The sequence below is a fragment of the Nerophis lumbriciformis genome, linkage group LG29 (assembly GCF_033978685.3).
Source record: "Nerophis lumbriciformis linkage group LG29, RoL_Nlum_v2.1, whole genome shotgun sequence".
NCBI classification, from domain to species: Eukaryota; Metazoa; Chordata; class Actinopteri; order Syngnathiformes; family Syngnathidae; genus Nerophis; species Nerophis lumbriciformis.
The window spans coordinates 34,279,297-34,301,979 of NC_084576.2; the positions used below are offsets into that span (position 1 = coordinate 34,279,297).

General features: G+C 38.0%; 1 protein-coding gene across 1 annotated transcript in view; it reads left to right on the forward strand.

The window, feature by feature from the left end:
- Positions 1 to 22,683, forward strand: part of rev3l (REV3 like, DNA directed polymerase zeta catalytic subunit) — a 186,480-nt gene that overhangs the window by 119,687 nt on the left and 44,110 nt on the right. Inside the window, exons 14-20 of the mRNA XM_061924449.1 lie at positions 3,465 to 4,207; positions 4,282 to 4,367; positions 8,878 to 9,003; positions 13,945 to 14,137; positions 14,211 to 14,325; positions 15,742 to 15,857; positions 21,482 to 21,600. Coding sequence (XP_061780433.1) covers positions 3,465 to 4,207; positions 4,282 to 4,367; positions 8,878 to 9,003; positions 13,945 to 14,137; positions 14,211 to 14,325; positions 15,742 to 15,857; positions 21,482 to 21,600 — 1,498 coding nt within the window. The remainder of the gene's footprint in view (positions 1 to 3,464; positions 4,208 to 4,281; positions 4,368 to 8,877; positions 9,004 to 13,944; positions 14,138 to 14,210; positions 14,326 to 15,741; positions 15,858 to 21,481; positions 21,601 to 22,683) is intronic.

Consider the following 22,683-nt stretch of genomic DNA (forward strand, 5'->3'; position numbering starts at 1 on the left):
TGGAATAATGTATCTTTGTGAGTTTTACGAGAAAAATTATCTTTTGTAAGGTTTGCAAAGACAAAAATGTATTGTTTTACTCAATATGACCGTATAAACGACATAATATGAAATTTATATAAACATAACTCCTAAACCAAACATGCAAAATGTCTAAAAATGCCTGAAATAATGTATCTTTGTGAGTTTTACTAGAAACATATGCTTTTGTAAGGTTTGCAAACACAAAAAATAGTTTTTACTCAGTATGACAGTAGTGTTCTTAGAATCCTGAGATAATGCGAAAAAAGCAATAAAAAATTATTCAAACATAACTTTTAAACCAAACATGCAAAATGTCTATTAATGCCTGGAATAATGTATCTTTGTGAGTTTTACTAGAAAAATGATCTTTTGTAAGGATTGCAAAGACAAAAAATATTTGTTTTACTCAATATGACAGTATAACTGTCATACTAAATATTTAAACATAACTCCTAAACCAAACATGCAAAATGTCTAATAATGCCTGGAATAATGTATCTTTTTGTGTTTTACTAGAATCGGGTGTTTTTGTAAGGTTTGCAAACACAAAAAGTAGTTTTTTACTCAATATGACAGTAATGTTCTTAGAATCCTGAGATAATGCGAAAAAAACAATACAAATGTATTCAAACATAACTTTTAAACCAAACATGCAAAATGTGTAATAATGCCTGGAATAATGTATCCATGTGAGTTTTACTAGAATCAGGTGTTTTTGTTTGCAAATACAAAAATTAGTTTTTTACTCAATATGACAGTTTAACTGTCATCCTAAATAAGACAGTTATTTAAACATAACTCCAAAACCAAACATGCAAAATGTCTAATAATACCTGGAATAATGTATCTTGTGAGTTTTACTAGAAACATATGCTTTTGTAAGGTTTGCAAATACAAAAATTAGTTTTTTACTCAACATGACAGTATAACTGTCATACTAAATAAGAGTTATTTAAACATAACTCCTAAACCAAACATGCAAAATGCCTGAAATAATGTATCTTTGTGAGTTTTACTAGAAACATATGCTTTTGTAAGGTTTGCAAGTACAAAAAATTATTTTTTTTACTCAATATGACAGTAATGTTTTTAGAATCCTGAGATAATGCGAAAAAAGCAATACAAAATGATTCAAACTTAACTTTGAAACCAAACATGCAAAATGTGTAATAATACCTGGAATAATGTATCTTTGTGAGTTTTACAAGAAAAATTATATTTTGTAAGGTTTGCAATGACAAAAATGTATTGTTTTACTCAATATGACAGTATAAACGACATAATATGAAAATTATATAAACATAACTCCTAAACCAAACATGCAAAATGTCTAAAAATGCCTGGAATAATGTATCTTTGTGAGTTTTACTAGAAACATATGCTTTTGTAAGGTTTGCAAACACAAAAAATAGTTTTTACTCAATATGACAGTACCGTAATGTTCTTAGAATCCTGAGATAATGCGAAAAAAGCAATAAAAAATTATTCAAACATAACTTTTAAACCAAACATGCAAAATGTCTAGTAATGCCTGGAATAATGTATCTTTGTGAGTTTTACTAGAAAAATGATCTTTTGTAAGGATTGCAAAGACAAAAAATATTTGTTTTACTCAATATGACAGTATAACTGTCATACTAAATAAGACAGTTATTTAAACATAACTCCTAAACCAAACATGCAAAATGTCTAATAATGCCTGGAATAATGTATCTTTTTGTGTTTTACTAGAATCGGGTGTTTTTGTAAGGTTTGCAAACACAAAAAGTAGTTTTTTACTCAATATGACAGTAATGTTCTTAGAATCCTGAGATAATGCGAAAAAAACAATACAAATTTATTCAAACATAACTTTTAAACCAAACATGCAAAATGTGTAATAATGCCTGGAATAATGTATCCATGTGAGTTTTACTAGAATCAGGTGTTTTTGTTTGCAAATACAAAAATTAGTTTTTTACTCAATATGACAGTTTAACTGTCATCCTAAATAAGACAGTTATTTAAACATAACTCCAAAACCAAACATGCAAAATGTCTAATAATACCTGGAATAATGTATCTTGTGAGTTTTACTAGAAACATATGCTTTTGTAAGGTTTGCAAATACAAAAATTAGTTTTTTACTCAACATGACAGTATAACTGTCATACTAAATAAGAGTTATTTAAACATAACTCCTAAACCAAACATGCAAAATGTCTAATAATGCCTGAAATAATGTATCTTTGTGAGTTTTACTAGAAACATATGCTGTTGTAAGGTTTGCAAATACAAAAATTATTTTTTTACTCAATATGACAGTAATGTTTTTAGAATCCTGAGATAATGCGAAAAAAGCAATACAAAATGATTCAAACTTAACTTTTAAACCAAACATGCAAAATGTCTAGTAATGCCTGGAATAATGTATCTTTGTGAGTTTTACTAGAAAAATTATCTTTTGTAAGGATTGCAAAGACAAAAAATATTTGTTTTACTCAATATGACAGTATAACTGTCATACTAAATAAGACAGTTATTTAAACATAACTCCTAAACCAAACATGCAAAATGTCTAATAATGCCTGGAATAATGTATCTTTGTGAGTTTTACTAGAAACATATGCTTTTGTAAGGTTTGCAAATACAAAAATTATTTCTTTACTCAATATGACAGTAATGTTTTTAGAATCCTGATATAATGCGAAAAAAGCAATACAAAATTATTCAAACTTAACTTTGAAACCAAACATGCAAAATGTGTAATAATACCTGGAATAATGTATATTTGTGAGTTTTACAAGAAAAATTATCTTTTGTAAGGTTTGCAATGACAAAAATGTATTGTTTTACTCAATATGACAGTATAAACGACATAATATGAAAATTATATAAACATAACTCCTAAACCAAACATGCAAAATGTCTAAAAATGCCTGGAATAATGTATCTTTGTGAGTTTTACTAGAAAAATGATCTTTTGTAAGGATTGCAAAGACAAAAAATATTTGTTTTTATTTATCTTTTACTAAAAAAATGCACAAATGGAAGAAAAACATGTCAACAAACTAACCTCTAAAGGCTTAGTGGCCACATGCGTGGACAGCACCTTTTACCTCTTATTTCCAAAATTGTGTACACTACTGAATTGGGGTCATATGGCCACTTATGTGGACACTTATACTGCCATCTGGTGGTGTCAGAAGAGTATAACATACAATGGAATTTGGAAATATAAGAATTAGCATGTCACTACACATGATGTACACGTTTGTGTACTTATGGACTAAGTACATCATATGAAAAGATGATTGTTAGTTTTTATTGTAATAATAAGCCCAAATAGCAAAGAGAAATTAAAAAAAGCATGTAAACAAACAGCTTGGGCCTGAAGAGGTTAAAAACATTCTGACAGCTGTGACTTGTTAGTAAGTTCTTGTCTTCTTGTCCGTCCTCAGGGATGTTGGTGGTCGTAAGCTCACGGTGGGCACCAGGCTGGCCCACGACTTAAAAGAGTTCAGCGGAGAACTGTGCATGGAGGGTCTGCACTTCTGGAAGACGGCCTTCTCCGCCATGACACACCCCGCCCACGCCTCATCTCCGGCCCTGCAGAGAGGGCGAGGATGTCAAGAACGGCCCGTGAGTGAGTCCTCGGCCGGGGACCAGCAGGTCATCCTGCTCCCCTGCAAAAGTGCGCCAAGCGGGGAAGACGTGCAGCTGTGGCTGGAAGCCAGGAGGCAGTACCAGACCTTGCAGAAGGGGATCAGACATGCAGATCTGCTGAAGAAGGAGAAAGTATCCATGTCGGATGTTCCCAGCTCCTCCACATCTCATGGAAAACTCAACCAAACCCCAAGGAGACGAAAGCATGAGCTCTCACTAGTCCTCTCTCCCACAAGGAGTCCATGTAGTCCAGCATCCCATGAAGGTTCCGTCCACCTGGACCAGGAGGATGGACTTAAAGAGAACCACACAACCAGCTCTCCAGAGTCTCCAGAGCTGCCGACATGGCAGCATCATCCCAGCAGCAACCAAAGTGAACCCTTGTCACCGGAACTCTCTGTGGAAAGACTGGGCAGCCCCACCTTTCCCCGCATCCAAGATGAGGACGTGATGGACTCCCCAAATCTTCACAGCACTCCTTTTGTGAAGAGGAGGCGTGAGGATGTGGCGCCTGTATGCAGCACACCCATCACCCACGGTAGGCGTCCTTCGAGCACGTTCCTGCTTTGTGTCAGCTGCTCCCTCAACTCTGCTCCCGTGGTCCTCCTGCAGATGATCCTGTCGCCCAGAGAATCCAGCAGAGGAGGAGGAGCCAAGCAGATCCCCTGAGAAGAGTCTTACTGGACACACAGATGAAGGTAAAACTTCAACAGGTGCAGAATAATATGCATTAGGCTTGTACGGTATACTAGTACCATACCTGCCAACTACTCCGGTTTTCCCGTAATTAGTACGGTTTTCATCAACCTATTCCGGGTTACGGTTGCAGTGATAAAAAATACGGTTTTTCATTAATTAAAAAAAAAAAAAAAGGGTGAAAACTACGCGAATTGCACCTTGTGCAGACAAGATTTTTCGATCGGACACGGAGGAATTGGCGATGTAAAAGACCACGTTGGGACAAAAAAACACAAGTCTAATGCCGTTGCTAGCGATACAAGTGGAAAACTTTCAACGTTTTTCGTCGCCCAAACAGATTCTTTGGATGTGATAAATGCCGACGTTTTATAATTGAGCATGGACTTCCAATCGCACTGGCTGATCACATGGGACAGTTAAATGTTTGTAATGCAACCTTTAAAAATCATTACGCGGTGATCGCGGTCCCAAAAATAAACTTTTCTTGCATGACAATGTCCAGAAAAACTCACTTTATATTACTATAGAGTCCTTTTAACGAATGAGTTTGATGGTTTATCACAAACCTTAAATGAAAGAAGTCCTTTGTTCTCCTGCACCATGCATGCGCTTTGGCCTTGCTTCGTGTTTGGTGCGCAATCCTGTCGGCTGTATTTCACAGCACGTCTTTGACAACTTGAAGTGGCATAAAACATTTAAAACAAAGGGGTTATAGGAACAATCACTTTCAGTGTTTTATGCCACTTCAAGTTGTCAAAGACGGTATGCTGGTGCCCGACTGCCACAAGTGGAACAAACATTTGAAACAAAGGGGTTATAGGAACAATCACTTTCAGTGTTTTATGCCACTTCAAGTAAACTTATCATAAAGTTACCATATCATTTTTGCAGTATGATCAATCTGATAGAATACATTTGGATTTTAGCCACAAAAAGGTAATGACACCAATGTTATCTATTGGAATTGTTTAGTACTGTTATACTGTTAAAAGTGTTTATACTATTTATGCTTTCAAGTCCAAGTTGAAGAAATCTTGTTAAATGTTGACAGCATAACTACCAAAATACAGAAGTATGTCCTTAATATTTTTGCAGTGCTATTTCTGTTGAAAAGTTCAAATGATTACATTAGAGATGTGATGTGCCACTTTTCAAGTGTCTGATGGCTTCAATTCATTTTCATTCATTTTTCATATTTTGAATTCTTTTGAAAGGCTTACAAAAAAAACTACATTTGAATTGTAATTCCATGCTATTGACAGGACTATTAATTTTAATGAAGTTAGCTTACCATGTTTACAGTTTGATAATTGTGATAGAAATGTGAATTTTAGGCACAGAATATTTTATACAATTGAACAAGGCAGTAGATTATACAAGCTTGGACAGAAAGTTAATAATGACACCATTTTTTTTTTTTAATGGAATTGTTTAGTACTGTTTTACCATTTGTTTACTGTAAAAAGTGTTTATACTTTCAATGAACAAATTGAAGTCTTGTGAAAGGTTGACAGGATAACTGGCATTAACTGTCAAAATAATTTCAAACTATTGAAGTTAGCTTACAGAATAAACATGTCAATCAACCCATATGATTTTTGCTGTAATATTTTTGTTTTGAAAAGTCACTGTGACTGATAGAAAAGTGATGGTTTTAGCAACATTTTAACCTGTCTGAATGCTAATAATCATTTTGCGTCGGGGGGCGAAGCCCTGAACCCTCCACCAGGACTTTGTCCTGGACCTACCGGGGCCTGCGGCCCCTGGACCCTGGCTACTAGGTTTTTCTGATTTCAAAAGTTGGCAGGTATGTAGTACTAGTATAGTATCGTGGTACTAATGGATTAAAAACGGTACTATACTCCATTTATTTATTTATTTTTTACGGGCATGTCCTGACATTGCTGGTTTTAGCAGCAGAGGAGCATGTTGGGCAGCGCACACACACAGAGTACTTACAAGCAGACACAGTGTCATGTCTGTGTAATCATGTTTTGTTTTAAGTCATGTTTTGTTTAGTTTCTGGCTTTTCACTCCCTTGTCTTGTTTGCATGATTACCCCATTAGTTTCACCTGTTCCACGTTTGGACTCATTGTGCACTCTTGTTTGTCACCATAGCAACCCATTAGTTTTCACCTGTCACGTCACGCACCTGTTTCACGTTTTGAGTCACGCACCTGCTTTCACTAATCATGTCCATAGTATTTAAGTTCATTCATTTTCTGTTGTTCGTCCTGACGACCTCACCACATTTATGCTCTGTCCATTCTTTCCATGTCCATTCCTCAAGCAACTATTTTTGTCCAAGCCAAGTAAGTTTTTGTTCCATGTTTATAGTCTTTTTGGTTTCATAGTTTGTTCTCCGCCATTGTGCGTGTTTTTTCGTTTGTACTTTTTTGCTATAGTCTTTTGGTTTCATAGTTTATTCTCCGCCACTGTGCGCGCTTTTCGTTTGTACTTTTTTTTTGATATATTAATAAATCATGTACCTTCATTCCCGTCTCGCCCGTGCCAACTTTCCGTTGCATCCCGGAAAAGCAAATACCCAAGACCAAGTCATGACACACAGTGTGTAGACAGAAAAGGGAGAATGGACGCATTTTGGTGTAAAAAGTCAAGATAAAGGTGAAGTTATAACACTGAAACACCCTCAGGAAGAGCTGATACTTCTAAATCACTAATGGCGACAAATAAAGTTTCTTACACGTACCATTATCACTGGAGGACGAGGAATAGCTAAACATGCTTCACTACACACCGTAGGAGGATACAATAGCTCACCGCCGTCACAATGTAAACAAATGCCATGGGTGGATCTACACCTGACATCCACTGTAATGATACCAAGTACAAGAGCGTATCTAGTCGATACTACTAAGATTACGTCGATATTTTTTATCGTCACGAAATATTTTTTCTTTGTAAAATTCATATTTACTTCAGCAGACTAATTAGGAGTCTTTGTTTACTTTCTACTAAAACAAACTTACAAGTAGCATTATCACTGGAGGACGAGGAATAGCTAAACATGCTTCACTACACACCGTAGGAGGATACAATAGCTCACCACCGTCACAATGTAAACAAACGCCATGGGTGGATCTACACCTGACATCCACTGTAATGATACCAAGTACTATAGCGCACTACTATGATTACATTGATATTTTTTAGCATCACAAAATCTTTTTTCCTTTTTTAAAATTCATATAATGTTTATAAAGTCAGTAAATATGTCCCTGGACACATGAGGACTTTGAATATGACCAATGTATGATCCTGTAACTACTTGGTATCACATCCATACCTAAATGTGTGGTATCATCCAAAACTAATGTCAAGTATCAAAGAAGAGAAAAATAAAAAGAAACATAATAAGAATAATGAATGTAAACAAATGCCATGGGTGGATCGACATGTGACATCCACTGTAATGATACCAAGTACAATAGCGTATCTCGTCGATACTACTATCGATATTTTTTATCGGCACAAAATCTTCTTTCCTTTTTTTCAAATGTATATTAAATGTTTATAAAGTCAGTAAATATGTCCCTGGACACATGAGGACTTTGAATATGACCAATGTATGATCCTGTAACTACTTGGTATCACAGCCATACCTAAATGTGTGGTATCGTCCAAAACTAATGTCAAGTATCAAAGAAGAGAAAAATAAAAATAAACATAATAAGAATAAGAATAATGAATGTAAACAAATGCCATGGGTGGATCGACATGTGACATCCACTGTAATGATACCAAGTACAAGAGCGTATCTAGTCGATACTACTATGATTACATCGATATTTTTTATCCTTTTTAAAAAATTCATATAATGTTTATAAAGTCAGTAAATATGTCCCTGGACACATGAGGACTTTGAATATGACCAATGTATGATCCTGTAACTACTTGGTATCACATCCATACCTAAATGTGTGGTATCATCCAAAACTAATGTCAAGTATCAAAGAAGAGAAGAATAAGTGATTATTACATTTGAACAGAAGTGTAGATAGAACATGTTAAGATATTAACAGTAAATGAACACGTTTTAGTAATATTAACAAACACTGCAGATGTTAAAAGAGAAAATAAGCAGAAATTAACAGCAAATGAACAAGTGGATTAATAATCCATTTGTTACAGTTTGTCCCTCATAATGTGTACAAAATAATAGGTGTATAAATGACACAATATGTTACTGCATAATTAGGAGTCTTTGTTTGTTTACTTACTACTAAAAGACAAGTTGTCTATTTTATTTAAGGACTAAATGACAATAATAAACATATGTTTCATGTATATGAAAACAGAAGAATCAAAATGAAAATATGCACAAATAAAGGAATGTCATCTTTCTGCATTAGTTGAAAAATGTTTTTTATGGTCTACTCTCTTGATGTGAATGGCCAAAGTTCTAAGTAAATGTGCCAGCAAGGACCAGTTTGGGTCATGTGGACTTCCAAGGGTTTGACTGTGCTGCGTGTTTTTGTCCTCCACAGAACCATTTTGCTGCTATAAATGTTCCGAAAAGAGACACTTCTCAGATCGAGGGTCCCAGCCTCCTCAACACTTATGGCTTCAAAGTCAGCATGCAGAACCTGCAGGATGCCAAAGCTCTGCATGAGGTGAGCTTTATCAGTACCAGTGGATGCTCCTAACACAGAGCGTAGGGGGTCTTGACGAGTCTCACAGCCAACAATGTTCATTTAAGGTCGTTGTTGTGTACCGTAAATGGTAAATAAAAAGAGAATACAACAAATCCTTTTCAACTTATATTCAATTGAATAGACTGCAAAGACAAGATATTTCATGTGCGAACTTTGTTATTATTTGCAAATATTAGCTCATTTGGAATTTGATGCCTGCGACATGTTTCAAAAAAAGCTGGCACGAGTGGCAAAAAAGAGTGAGAAAGTTGAGGAATGCTCGTCAAAAGACTTATTTGGAACATCCCACAGGTGGACGGGCTAATTGGGAACAGGTGGGTGCCATGATTGGGTATTTCCATGAAATGCTCAGTCGTTCACAAACAAGGACGGGGGCGAGGGTCACCACTTTGTCAACAACAAATTGTTTAAGAACAACATTTCTCAAGCAAGGAATTTAGGGATTTCACCATCTACGCTCCGTAATATCATCAAAAGGTTCGGAGAATGTGGAGAAATCACTGCACGTGAGCCATGATATTACACACCTTGGATCCCTCAGGCTGTACTGCATGAAAAAGCCACATCGGTGTGTAAAGGATATCACCACATGGGCTCAGGAACACTTCAGAAAACCACTGTCAGTGACTACAGTTGGTCGCTACATCTGTGAGTGCAAGTTAAAACTCTACTATGCAAAACGAAAGATATTTATCAACAACACCCAGAAACGTTTTGCTGGGCCCGAGCTCATCTAAGATGGACTGACGCAAAGTGGAAAAGTGTTCTGTGGTCTGACGAGTCCACATTTCAAATTGTTTTTGGAAACCGTGGACCAAAGAGGAAAAGAACCATCCGGACTGTTATAGGGTGAAAGTGTAGAAGGCAGCATGTGTGATGGTATGGGGGTGTATTAGTGGCCAAGACATGGGTAACTTACACATCTGTGAAGGCACCATTAATGCTGAAAGGTACATACAGCTTTTGGAGCAACATATGTTGTTATCATGGACGCCCCTGCTTATTTCAGCAAGACAATGCCAAGCCAGGTGTTACAACAGCGTGGCTTCATAGTAAAAGAGTGCGGGTACTAGACTGGCCTGCCTGTAGTCCAGACATTGAAAATGTGTGAAGGCTAGGGAGGGAGACTGTACATCAAGCAAGAATGGGAAAGAATTCCACTTCAAAAATGTGTCTCCTCAGTTCCCAAACCTTTACTGAGTGTTGTTAAAAAGGAAAGGCCATGTAACACACTGGTAAAAATGCCTTTTTTGCAATGCCATCCATTTTCTACCGCTTGTCCCTTTTGGGGTCGCGGGGGGGGGTGCTGGAGCCTATCTCAGCTGCATTCGGGCGGAAGGCGGGGTACACCCTGGACAAGTCGCCACCTCATCACAGGGCTAACGCAGATAGACGGACAACATTCACACTCACATTCACACACTAGGGACCATTTAGTTGTTGCTAATCAACCTATCCCCAGGTGCATGTTTTTTGGAGGTGGGAGGAAGCCGGAGTACCCGGAGGGAACCCACACAGTCACGGGGAGAACATGCAAACTCCACACAGAAAGACCCTGAGTCCGGGATTGAACTCGTTACTGTAACGCCGTTAGTTTCTGCGGTAACTAGTAGTCTAACGCGTTATTTTTTATATTCAGTAACTCAGTTGCCGTTACTACATGATGCGTTACTGCGTTATTTTACGTTATTTTTTTATGTAGTATCGGCTAGAAACAGAAGATCTGAGTGTGTTTTATTGGAGCGCTGCGGTGTCGTCCTTCTGAATCTCTTGTGTCACAAGGAAGAGGCGCGCTCCGTGAAGCGTGTCTCTCTTTACTAGCTTCGTCGTAGCTAGTTGCTTTTGTAGCTGTTTCAGCAGATTTGAATTGCTGTTTTGGGCAGTAGACGGGATCTTTGATCCACACCCACACCCAGACACACACAGAGTGCGCCTCTTCCTTGTGACACAAGAGATTCAGATGTTGCTGCTATTAAATTCAACATTCACACTCACATTCACACACTAGGGACCATTTAGTGTTGCTAATCAACCTATCCCCAGGTTTTTTGGAGGTGGGAGGAAGCCGGAGTACCCGGAGGGAACCCACACAGTCACAGGGAGAACATGCAAACTCCACACAGAAAGACCCTGAGTCCCGGGATTGAACTCGTTACTGTAACGCCGTTAGTTTCTGCGGTAACTAGTAGTCTAACGCGTTATTTTTTATATTCAGTAACTCAGTTGCCGTTACTACATGATGCGTTACTGCGTTATTTTACGTTATTTTTTTATGTAGTATCGGCTAGAAACAGAAGATCTGAGTGTGTTTTATTGGAGCGCTGCGGTGTCGTCCTCCTGAATCTCTTGTGTCACAAGGAAGAGGCGCGCTCCGTGAAGCGTGTCTCTCTTTACTAGCTTCGTCGTAGCACGTTGCTTTTGTAGCTGTTTCAGCAGATTTGAATTGCTGTTTTGGGCAGTAGACGGGATATTTGATCCACACCCACACCCAGACACACACAGAGTGCGCCTCTTCCTTGTGACACAAGAGATTCAGATGTTGCTGCTATTAAATTCAACATTCACACTCACATTCACACACTAGGGACCATTTAGTGTTGCTAATCAACCTATCCCCAGGTTTTTTGGAGGTGGGAGGAAGCCGGAGTACCCGGAGGGAACCCACACAGTCACGGGGAGAACATGCAAACTCCACACAGAAAGACCCTGAGTCCGGGATTGAACTCGTTACTGTAACGCCGTTAGTTTCTGCGGTAACTAGTAGTCTAACGCGTTATTTTTTATATTCAGTAACTCAGTTGCCGTTACTACATGATGCGTTACTGCATTATTTTACGTTATTTTTTTATGTAGTATCGGCTAGAAACAGAAGATCTGAGTGTGTTTTATTGGAGCGCTGCGGTGTCGTCCTTCTGAATCTCTTGTGTCACAAGGAAGAGGCGCGCTCCGTGAAGTGTGTCTCTCTTTACTAGCTTCGTCGTAGCACGTTGCTTTTGTAGCTGTTTCAGCAGATTTGAATTGCTGTTTTGGGCAGTGGACGGGATCTTTGATCCAAGACACAACTTACATTTAACTAAAATGTTATTTTCTTTGTGCTCAACAAAAGAAAAGAAGTGAGAATTAAGGCTGAAACGACGCGTCGACGTAGTCGACGTCATCGGTTACGTAAATACGTCGACGCCGTTTTTGTGCGTCGGCGCGTCGCATATTTACGTCACACTACTGTCATGGCGGAGCGCAAAGCAGACGATGCGAGCGAGGGGAAAAAAGCACGCCAAAAGTCGTCAAAAGTGTGGGAGTATTTCAATAAACGGCCTAATAATGTTGTTGTATGCACACTGTGTCGAGCGGAAATGGCCTATCATAGCAGCACAACGGCTATGAACGAACATTTGAAAAGAAAACTCCCGACAGCGTTCTTGCCATCACCATCAACAAGTCAATCGTCCGCGTGCGTATACGTTGTCATCATTACACAAAAACATGAATGTGTCATTTGCATCTGCGTTGTAAATTCATAAACTAAAGCACCGTTTGCTCTGAGAGGCGCGTTTGGCGTGCCTGTTCAGTGTTTACAAAGACGCGCTCCTCTTTAACGCTGTGGAGAGGCGGCGGCGGCGAGCGAGCGGCGAGGCAGGGCGCGCCGGGAGCGACGCCGCAAGAGACAGGGACGACGAGCGAGCGAGGAAGAGGAGCTGAAAAGCGAGGAAAGAAAGAGAAAAGAGTTGGAAGAGAAAAGACTTTGTGTAAAATTAAAAGATTGTAAACCTGGCAAAGCCGTCTGGCGTTCAGTCTGTCGGTCCTGAAAGAACCCCACGGCACAAGACGTGTCACAAACGCTAACGTTAATTAGTTGTGCAAATACCTTTTACAACATTAAGTTACATATACTATGTACAAACCAACAATTAACTTTCACTTTAATCATACTATCATTGTTGTGTTATTAAGCAAAATAAGCAATACTTTTACTTTTGTTGAAATGTTTACACTGTACACTTTTTTGTATTGGATGTTTAGCTTTATTTTTGCACATTTTAGCAAAGAAGCAATACTTTTACTTTTGTTGAAATGTTTACACTTGTTACAGAATATTTCCGTTTTGCACTTTTTTGTATTGGATGTTTATCTTTATTTTTTGCACATTTTAAAGCAAAATAAGCAATACTTTTACTTTTTAAATGCTTATACTATTGCAGAATATTAAGATTTGCACTGGATGTTTACTTTTATATTTGCACATTAAAAAGCAAATAAGCTACTTTTAATTTTGATAAATGTTAAAAGTTTTAAATGTTTACATTGTTACAGAATATTTTGTCATGTTGTTGTCAATGTTGACTGAGTGGCCATACTTTTTTTTTTGTAAATAAAAGCCATGCCTTTTGAAAAAACTGGCCTACATTTATTTTTTCCTCTTCATTTTAAATGAAAAAAAATAATCGGTAAAAGGAAAAATAATCTATAGATTAATCGAAAAATAATAATCTATAGATTAACCGATTAATCGAAAAAAATAATCTATAGATTAATCGATAGAAAAATAATCGTTAGCTGCAGCCCTAGTGAGAATATCTCCATGTTAAGAAACTCGACTGCGGCTCCATTGTTAGTAAACACAGACACGCCCCTCCCCACACCCACACCCAGACACACACAGAGCGCGCCTCTTCCTTGTGACACAAGAGATTCAGATGTTGCTGCTATTAAATTCAAAGTTCATGATTATTTGCATCAAGTGTGAACATGAAATATCTTGTCTTTGCAGTCTATTCAATTGAATATAAGTTGAAAAGGATTTGTCGTATTCTCTTTTTATTGACCATTTACACAACGTGACAACTTCACTGCTTTGGGGTCGTGTACTCATGAAACTAACACAGGTGTGTTCCTCTCCAGGTGCAGTACCTGACACTAATGGGCATGGAGCTCCATGCGCGTAGTCGCCGTGACCTCCAGCCTGATCCCGACTTTGACCCCATATGTGCCTTATTTTACTGCCTGACTTCTGACGCTCCCCTGCCAGACGTAGACACCCGCCAGTTGACGGGCGCCATCGTGGTGCATGAAGACTGCAACGGTCACGACCGAGGTGAGGAAGATCTTACACGACCTCGTCTGTAGGCTGACCTTGTTTGTTCACTGCTGGCTGTCTTAACACTTAGCAGGTCACAGAGGAACAGCGCCCCTGCTGGTCAGGTCCGGCATCTCTGGGCTGCGGGTGACATACGCCGCGAATGAGAAGATGCTGTTTCAGGAACTGGTGGCAATCATGAGAAAGTTGGTGGCTTAACTACTTTTAGCTGTAATGTATAAATACAGTGGGACATGTTGATGTCAATCACCCTCACATTTCCTGACTGAGGTCCACTTAAGACAAATTATTGCTCTAATTAACACATTTAATTTGACCTTTTGCATAAGGAGAATGGCTGGTGGTAGAAGATGGCAGTTTGTTAAAGGGGAACTGCACTTTTTTTGGAATGTTGCCTATCTTTCACAATCATTATCAAAAACAGATAAAAAAATGTTCTAAATATTAAATAAAAAAGCCTGCTTACTACAGAGCCTACAGGAGCCGCTCTATTGTGCCTATAAAGTCCTTAAAAAACATCCAATACATCTCAATTAAGGTTTTATATACATGATGTAAGTATATATGCCTTGTAGTAACATGTAATATATACATGATGTAAGTATATATGTAGTATCTAGTAACATTCATAATAACATGTAATATATACATGATGTAAGTATATATGTAGTATCTAGTAACATTCATAATAACATGTAATATATACATGATGTAAGTATATATGTAGTATCTAGTAACATTCATAATAACATGTAATATATACATGATGTAAGTATATATGTAGTATCTAGTAACATTCATAATAACATGTAATATATACATGATGTAAGTATATACTGTATGTAATGTAGTAACATTTAAAATAACATGTAATATATACATGATGTAAGTATATATGTCATGTAGTAACATTCATAATAACATGTAATATATACATGATGTAAGTATATATGTCATGTAGTAACATTCATAATAACATGTAATATATACATGATGTAAGTATATATGTAGTATCTAGTAACATTCATAACATGTAATATATACATGATGTAAGTATATATGTCATGTAGTAACATTCATAATAACATGTACCGTAATATATACATGATGTAAGTATATATGTAGAATCTAGTAACATTAATAATAACATGTAATATATACACGATGTAAGTATATACTGTATGTAGTATCTAGTAACATTCATAATAACATGTAAGTATATATGTCATGTAGTAACATTCATAATAACATGTCATATGTACATGATGTAAGTATATATGTCATGTAGTAACATTCATAATAACATGTAATATATACACGATGTAAGTACCGGTATATACTGTATGTAGTATCTAGTAACATTCATAACAACATGTAATATATACATGATGTAAAGTGTGGCCAACCCTGATACAAACAGACAGAATTTTCATAAAAATGACCCTTTGGGCTGTCAAATTGTGCAACAAAAGCTTAAGTGGGCACTTGAGCTCAGAAAAAGCAGGTGGACCAGGACTTGCTGAGTGGTGGACTTAAACAAGTTCCACTGTAGAACTGTTTCTAGCTGAGGTTATATTGCTGTTTTTGTTTTGTTTTCTCAGATTTGACCCAGATATCCTGTTTGGGTACGAGGTGCAGATGCAGTCCTGGGGCTTCCTTCTTCAGCGGGCAGCAGTGGTAGGAGTGGACCTCTGTCAACAAGTGTCCAGAGTGCCTGGTAATACCTTCTTGACCTCTGAGAATATGGATGACTGACACTATGTCATGAACAAAAACATCTTAAAACTGGTTTTCTTTTCAACCTATGCCTAGTTGTGGTGTATCCGTACATGTATCCCACAACTTTCCCTTCAGTATAGATGGAACTATCTGAAGCCGCCGAGGGGTGGGGAAAATATCCATATGGCAATATATTGTGATATTTTCTATATTTTCATGACTATTTACATTGTAGATTGTCACATCAAAACTATGAATGAACACAGTTATGTACTTAACAAAAAAAAGCTGAATGTGGGGGGGGGCGTGGCCTGCGGACCTGCAGCGAAGCGGGGTGTGTCAGGACCGGCTTCGAGATGAGTGACAGGCGCGTAGATGACACAGCTGTGAGTGTTTGTCCGATCACCTGTCGCTCTGTTGAAGGCAGCAGTCGGGAAGGAGAGGGCGTTGTTGACTTTTTTAACATGGCTGAAAAGCACATGCAAAATCAATCATCGTTCACAAAGATGAACACGGCTGTTATGTCCCGTCATTGGTGGTCCTGAGAACACGGAGGAGCAAGACCTATACAGTGAAATAACTAAAAACATCTATTTTCTTCAAAATAGCCACCCTTTTGCTCTGATTACTGCTTTGCACACTCTTGGCATTCTCTCCATGAGCTTCAAGCACACATGTGAAGTGAAAACCATTTCAGGTGACTATACCTCTTGAAGCCCATGGAGAGAAAGCCAAGAGTGTGCAAAGGGTGGCTATTTTGAAGGAACTAGAATATAAAACATGTTTTCAGATCAGACAAACACTCACAGCTGTGTCATCTACGCACCTGTCACTCATCTCGAAGCCGGTCCTGACACACCCCGCTTTACTGCAGGTCCGCAGGCCACGCCCCCCCACATTCAGCTTTTTTTTGTTAAGTACATAACTCCACATGTGTTCATTCATAGTTTTGATGTGACAATCTAATAGAGATGCGCGGTTTGCGGGCACAACCGCGGAGTCCGCGGATTATCCGCGGATCGGGCGGATGAAATAAAAAAAAATAAGATTTTATCCGCGGGTCGGGTCGGGTCGGGCGGATTAATTAGATTTTTTTATTTTATTTTTTTATTTTTTTATTTTTGCGGGTGGCAGTTAAACCAATTGGGAAATATATATACATAGTTAATGTTGTTACCCACATACGAAAAACGAGCAGGCACCTGTAGCATATGCCACAACAGAAGAAGAAAAAAGAAAAGAGATGGACACTTTTACAGAGCGGAGAAGGGACGAGGCCCCTTCCCCCGAGAGGGCCCCACCGGGAGCCGTAGCTGAGGCGATCCGCGAGAAGGGCCCGACGCACGTCCAGGGTCACCACCGCGCCCACCGCACCGACACCCCGCCTCGCCCGCCTTCGCCGCGGCCGGCGTCACGCGCAGCAGGTAAGCAGCTTACCTGCCCGCCACCCCCGTGGCCGGGGGCGCGTAACAGGGGTCACTCCGCGCGCAGTGCGCTCACGAAAGGGGTGGGGCTCACCCTGGTTGATATAGACAGCAGGACGGTGGCCATGGAAGTCGGAACCCGCTAAGGAGTGTGTAACAACCCACCTGCCGAATCAACTAGCCCTGAAAATGGATGGCGCTGGAGCGTGGGCCCATACCTGGCCGTCGCCGGCAGCGAGACGCGCTTGGAGGTGCGCTCAGCGCGGCTCCCATATGATTGCGCACTGGTGTGCGTCTGGGTCGTGACAGCGTGGCACGCAAATGTCTGTCCTGCATTGGATCAGTCTCCTTTCTTTAACAGGCAAAAGCTTTATAACCTCACCATACCTGCCAACTTTTGAAATCAGAAAAACCTAGTAGCCAGGGTCCAAGGGCCGCAGGCCCCGGTAGGTCCAGGACAAAGTCCTGGTGGGGGGTTCAGGTTCGCCCCCCGACGCAAAATGATTGATTGCATTCAGACAGGTTAAAATGTTGCTAAAACCATCACTTTTCTATCAGTCACAGTGACTTTTCAAAACAAAAATATTACAGCAAAAATCATATGGGTTGATTGACATGTTTATTCTGTAAGCTAACTTCAATAGTTTGAAATTATTTTGACAGTTAATGCCAGTTATCCTGTCAACCTTTCACAAGACTTCAATTTGTTCATTGAAAGTATAAACACTTTTTACAGTAAACAAATGGTAAAACAGTACTAAACAATTCCATTAAAAAAAAAATTGGTGTCATTATTAACTTTCTGTCCAAGCTTGTATAATCTACTGCCTTGTTCAATTGTAAAAAATATTCTGTGCCTAAAATTCACATTTCTATCACAATTATCATACTGTAAACATGGTAAGCTAACTTCATTACAATTAATAGTCCTGTCAATAGCATGGAATTACAATTCAAATGTCGTTTTTTCAAAAGAATTCAAAATATGAAAAATTAATGAAAATTAATTGAAGCCATCAGACACTTGAAAAGTGGCACATCACATCTCTAATGTAATCATTTGAACTTTTCAACAGAAATAGCACTGCAAAAATATTAAGGACATACTTCTGTATTTTGGTAGTTATGCTGTCAACATTTAACAAGATTTCTTCAACTTGGACTTGAAAGCATAAATAGTATAAACACTTTTAACAGTATGTCGTGCTGTGAAATACAGCCGACAGGATTGCGCACCAAACACGAAGCAAGGCCAAAGCGCATGCATGGTGCAGGAGAACAAAGGACTTCTTTCATTTAAGGTTTGTGATAAACCATCAAACTCATTCGTTAAAAGGACTCTATAGTAATATAAAGCGAATTTTTCTGGACATTATCATGCAAGAAAAGTTTATTTTTGGGACCGCGATCACTGCATAATGATTTTTAAAGGTTGCATTACAAACATTTAACTGTCCCATGTGATCAGCCAGTGCGATTGGAAGTCCATGCTCAATTATTGCCTCCGTAAATATAACTTCGGGCGGGCGGATGGCGGGCGGGTGCAGTTCTGATCAAACGTTACATCGGGTGGATGGCGGATGGTTGACGACTTTCTGACGCGGTTGCGGATGAAATAAATTGCCTATCCGCGTATCTCTACAATCTACAATGTAAATAGTCATGAACATAAACAAGGTGTGTCCTAACTTTTGGCCTCTACTGTATATATAGATTTTTAATGTCCTAATATCAATTTTCTGATTTTTTTAATTTTTAAAAAAATACATTTAAAAAATAATATGATATTGTAATAATATAATTATTATATTTATATTATATTATTTCTCTTTTCTTTTTTTTTTATTGGCACTTGGCATATTGTAAAAATAAAACAATTCCATTATTAATAAGTAATATTAGATATTACACTAATTTGCCAAAAAACTGAGATGTTTAGTTCAGAGAGCTCAGTATATATTACTACTTAGCATATTTAATGTATCAGAATAACCTCTCACCTTCACATTTTATAGATGCTGCCTTCAGTGGTATTTCATATTGATGTACTTACTTTTAGTTCGGGTTGTACGGTATACCGGTTCTAGTATAGTATCGCGGTACTAATTAATCAAAAACGGTACTATACTCTGTTTGAAAAGTACCGGTTTGCCATATATCATTTTTTTTTATAGGCATGACGACGTGTCTTCATGACATTGCTGGTTTTAGCAGCAGAGGAGCATGTTGGGCAGCGCACACACACAGAGTACTTACAAGCAGACACAGTGTGTAGACAGAAAAGGGAGAATGGACGCATTTTGGTGTAAAAAGTCAAGATAAAGGTGAAGTTACAACACTGAAACACCCTCAGGAAGAGGAGCTACTTCTAAATCACTAAACCTGGTCTCCGTGGCAACAATAAGTTTCTTGCAAGTAGCATTATCACTGGAGGACGAGGAATAGCTAAACATGCTTCACTACACGCCGTAGGAGGATACAATAGCTCACCACCGTCACAATGTAAACAAATGCCATGGGTGGAACTACACCTGACATCCACTGTAATGATACCAAGTATCTAGTCGATACTACTATGATTACATCAATATTTTTTATCGTCACAAAATCTATTTTTCTTTTTTTTCTTAAAAAGTCATACTTTGTTTATAAAGTCAGTAAATATGTCCCTGGACACATGAGGACTTTGAATATGACCAATGTATGATCCTGTAACTACTTGGTATCACATCCATACCTAAATGTGTGGTATCATCCAAAACTAATGTCAAGTATCAAAGAAGAGAAAAATAAAAATAAACATAATAAGAATAATGAATGTAAACAAATGCCATGGGTGGATCGACATGTGACATCCACTGTAATGATACCAAGTACAATAGCGTATCTAGTCGATACTACTATGATTACATCGATATTTTTTTATCCTTTTAAAAAAAATTCATATTATGTTTATAAAGTCAGTAAATATGTCCCTGGACACATGAGGACTTTGAATATGACCAATGTATGATCCTGTAACTACTTGGTATCACATCCATACCTAAATGTGTGGTATCATCCAAAACTAATGTCAAGTATCAAAGAAGAGAAAAATAAAAAGAAACATAATAAGAATAAGAATAATGAATGTAAACAAATGCCATGGGTGGATCGACATGTGACATCCACTGTAATGATACCAAGTACAATAGCGTATCTAGTCGATACTACTATCGATATTTTTTATCGGCACGAAATCTTTCCTTTTTTTCAAATGTATATTAAATGTTTATAAAGTCAGTAAATATGTCCCTGGACACATGAGGACTTTGAATATGACCAATGTATGATCCTGTAACTACTTGGTATCACATCCATACCTAAATGTGTGGTATCATCCAAAACTAATGTCAAGTATCAAAGAAGAGAAAAATAAAAAGAAACATAATAAGAATAATGAATGTAAACAAATGCCATGGGTGGATCGACATGTGACATCCACTGTAATGATACCAAGTACAATAGCGTATCTAGTCGATACTACTATCGATATTTTTTATCGGCACAAAATCTTCTTTCCTTTTTTTCCAAATGTATATTAAATGTTTATAAAGTCAGTAAATATGTCCCTGGACACATGAGGACTTTGAATATGACCAATGTATGATCCTGTAACTACTTGGTATCACATCCATACCTAAATGTGTGGTATCATCCAAAACTAATGTCAAGTATCAAAGAAGAGAAGAATAAGTGATTATTACATTTGAACAGAAGTGTAGATAGAACATGTTGAAACAGAAAATAAGCAGATATTAACAGTAAATGAACACGTTTTAGTAATATTAATGGATGTTAGCCGCTAGCTAGCTAGCCATGTCTTAAAGCGTCTCTTCCTGAGGGTGTTTCAGTGTTATAACTTCACCTTTATCTTGACTTTTTACACCAAAATGCGTCCGTTCTCCCTTTTCTGTCTACACACTGTGTCTGCTTGTAAGTACTCTGTGTGTGTGCGCTGCCCAACATGCTCCTAAAACCGGTACTTTTTAGAGGCCGGTATAGTACCGAATATGATTCATTAGTATCGTGGTACTATACTAGTATCGTCCAACCCTAGTTCACATCATTCCCAAATAGGGTGTGGGAGATTTTGCTATTTAGCGCACAGGCCCCGCCTCCTCCTCCTGTGATTGGCTGTCCTTTGGTGTCTCCTCAGGTGACTCCAGAGACAATCGCTTCACTGCCGACAGAGACGAGTACGGAGCAGACACCATGTCTGCCATCAACATCATCGGACGTGTCGTCCTCAACTTGTGGAGAATCATGAAAACAGAGGTAGCAACGTCACACTAATGTGTCCTCCCGGCTTCCTGGAAAACACACCCGGGCTAAATAGGGCCCAGGTGTATAAAATGTAAATAGAAATACAAACAAATTCTGTTTTTTTGACGTTTGGAAGTGAGGACTGAGGTTTTTTATTTCTAGCCGGACGTTTTACATCATTTTTTTTTAGACCTTTAACATCAAAAGTGTGTTGTGATGTTTTTAAATTCAAACTGTTCCAACTTCAAACTTTCCCTTGACAAATTCCCACATTTCCCAGAAACTTAAACATTTTTCAACCGTTTTGAAAAATTCTAACACAAACTCTTTCAGAATTTCTTTTTTGCATTTTCAAAAAAAATTCCATAAAATTCCCATTGGCAAAAATTGAACATTTTTCTAAGTTCCACAATCCCCACATTTTTTATCCAATTCAAACTGTTCCAACTTCAAGCTTTCCCTTAACAAATTCCCACATTTCCCAGAATTCCAGGTTTTCCGGGACATTTTTCCCATTCAAAATGAATTGGCCATTTTTCAAACTTCCACCATTCCACATTTTTCAACCTATTCACACCATTCCACCTTCAACATATTCCACTCCTCCTGGACATTCAAACTGTCATTTTTCCAAGTTAAAAAAAATTCCAGGAATTCCCAGAATTCCCGGTTTTTCAAACCCTATTTTCGACTACTCCTTCCACATTTTTCAACCGTTCCACCGTCAAAACATTCCTCTTAATCAGGACAAACACAAAGTTGTTTTTTTCAACTGGAAAAATTACCGGTTTTCCTGAAATTCCAGGAATTCCGTAATACCATTTCTCAATTAAAAATGTTACTACTTCAACATTTTCTCAACCGTTTTGGAAAATTCCAACATTCACATTTTAGAATTTTCCAAAAATTTCCAAATTTTCCAGGAAATTCCCATTGAAATGAATGGGACAATTTTCCCAACTTCCACAACTCCCACATTTTTCAACCCATTCACACCATTCCACCTTCAACACATTCCACTCATCCTGGACATTCAAAATATCATTTTTCCAAGTTAAAAAAAATTCCAGGATTTCCCTGAATTCCCGGTTTTTC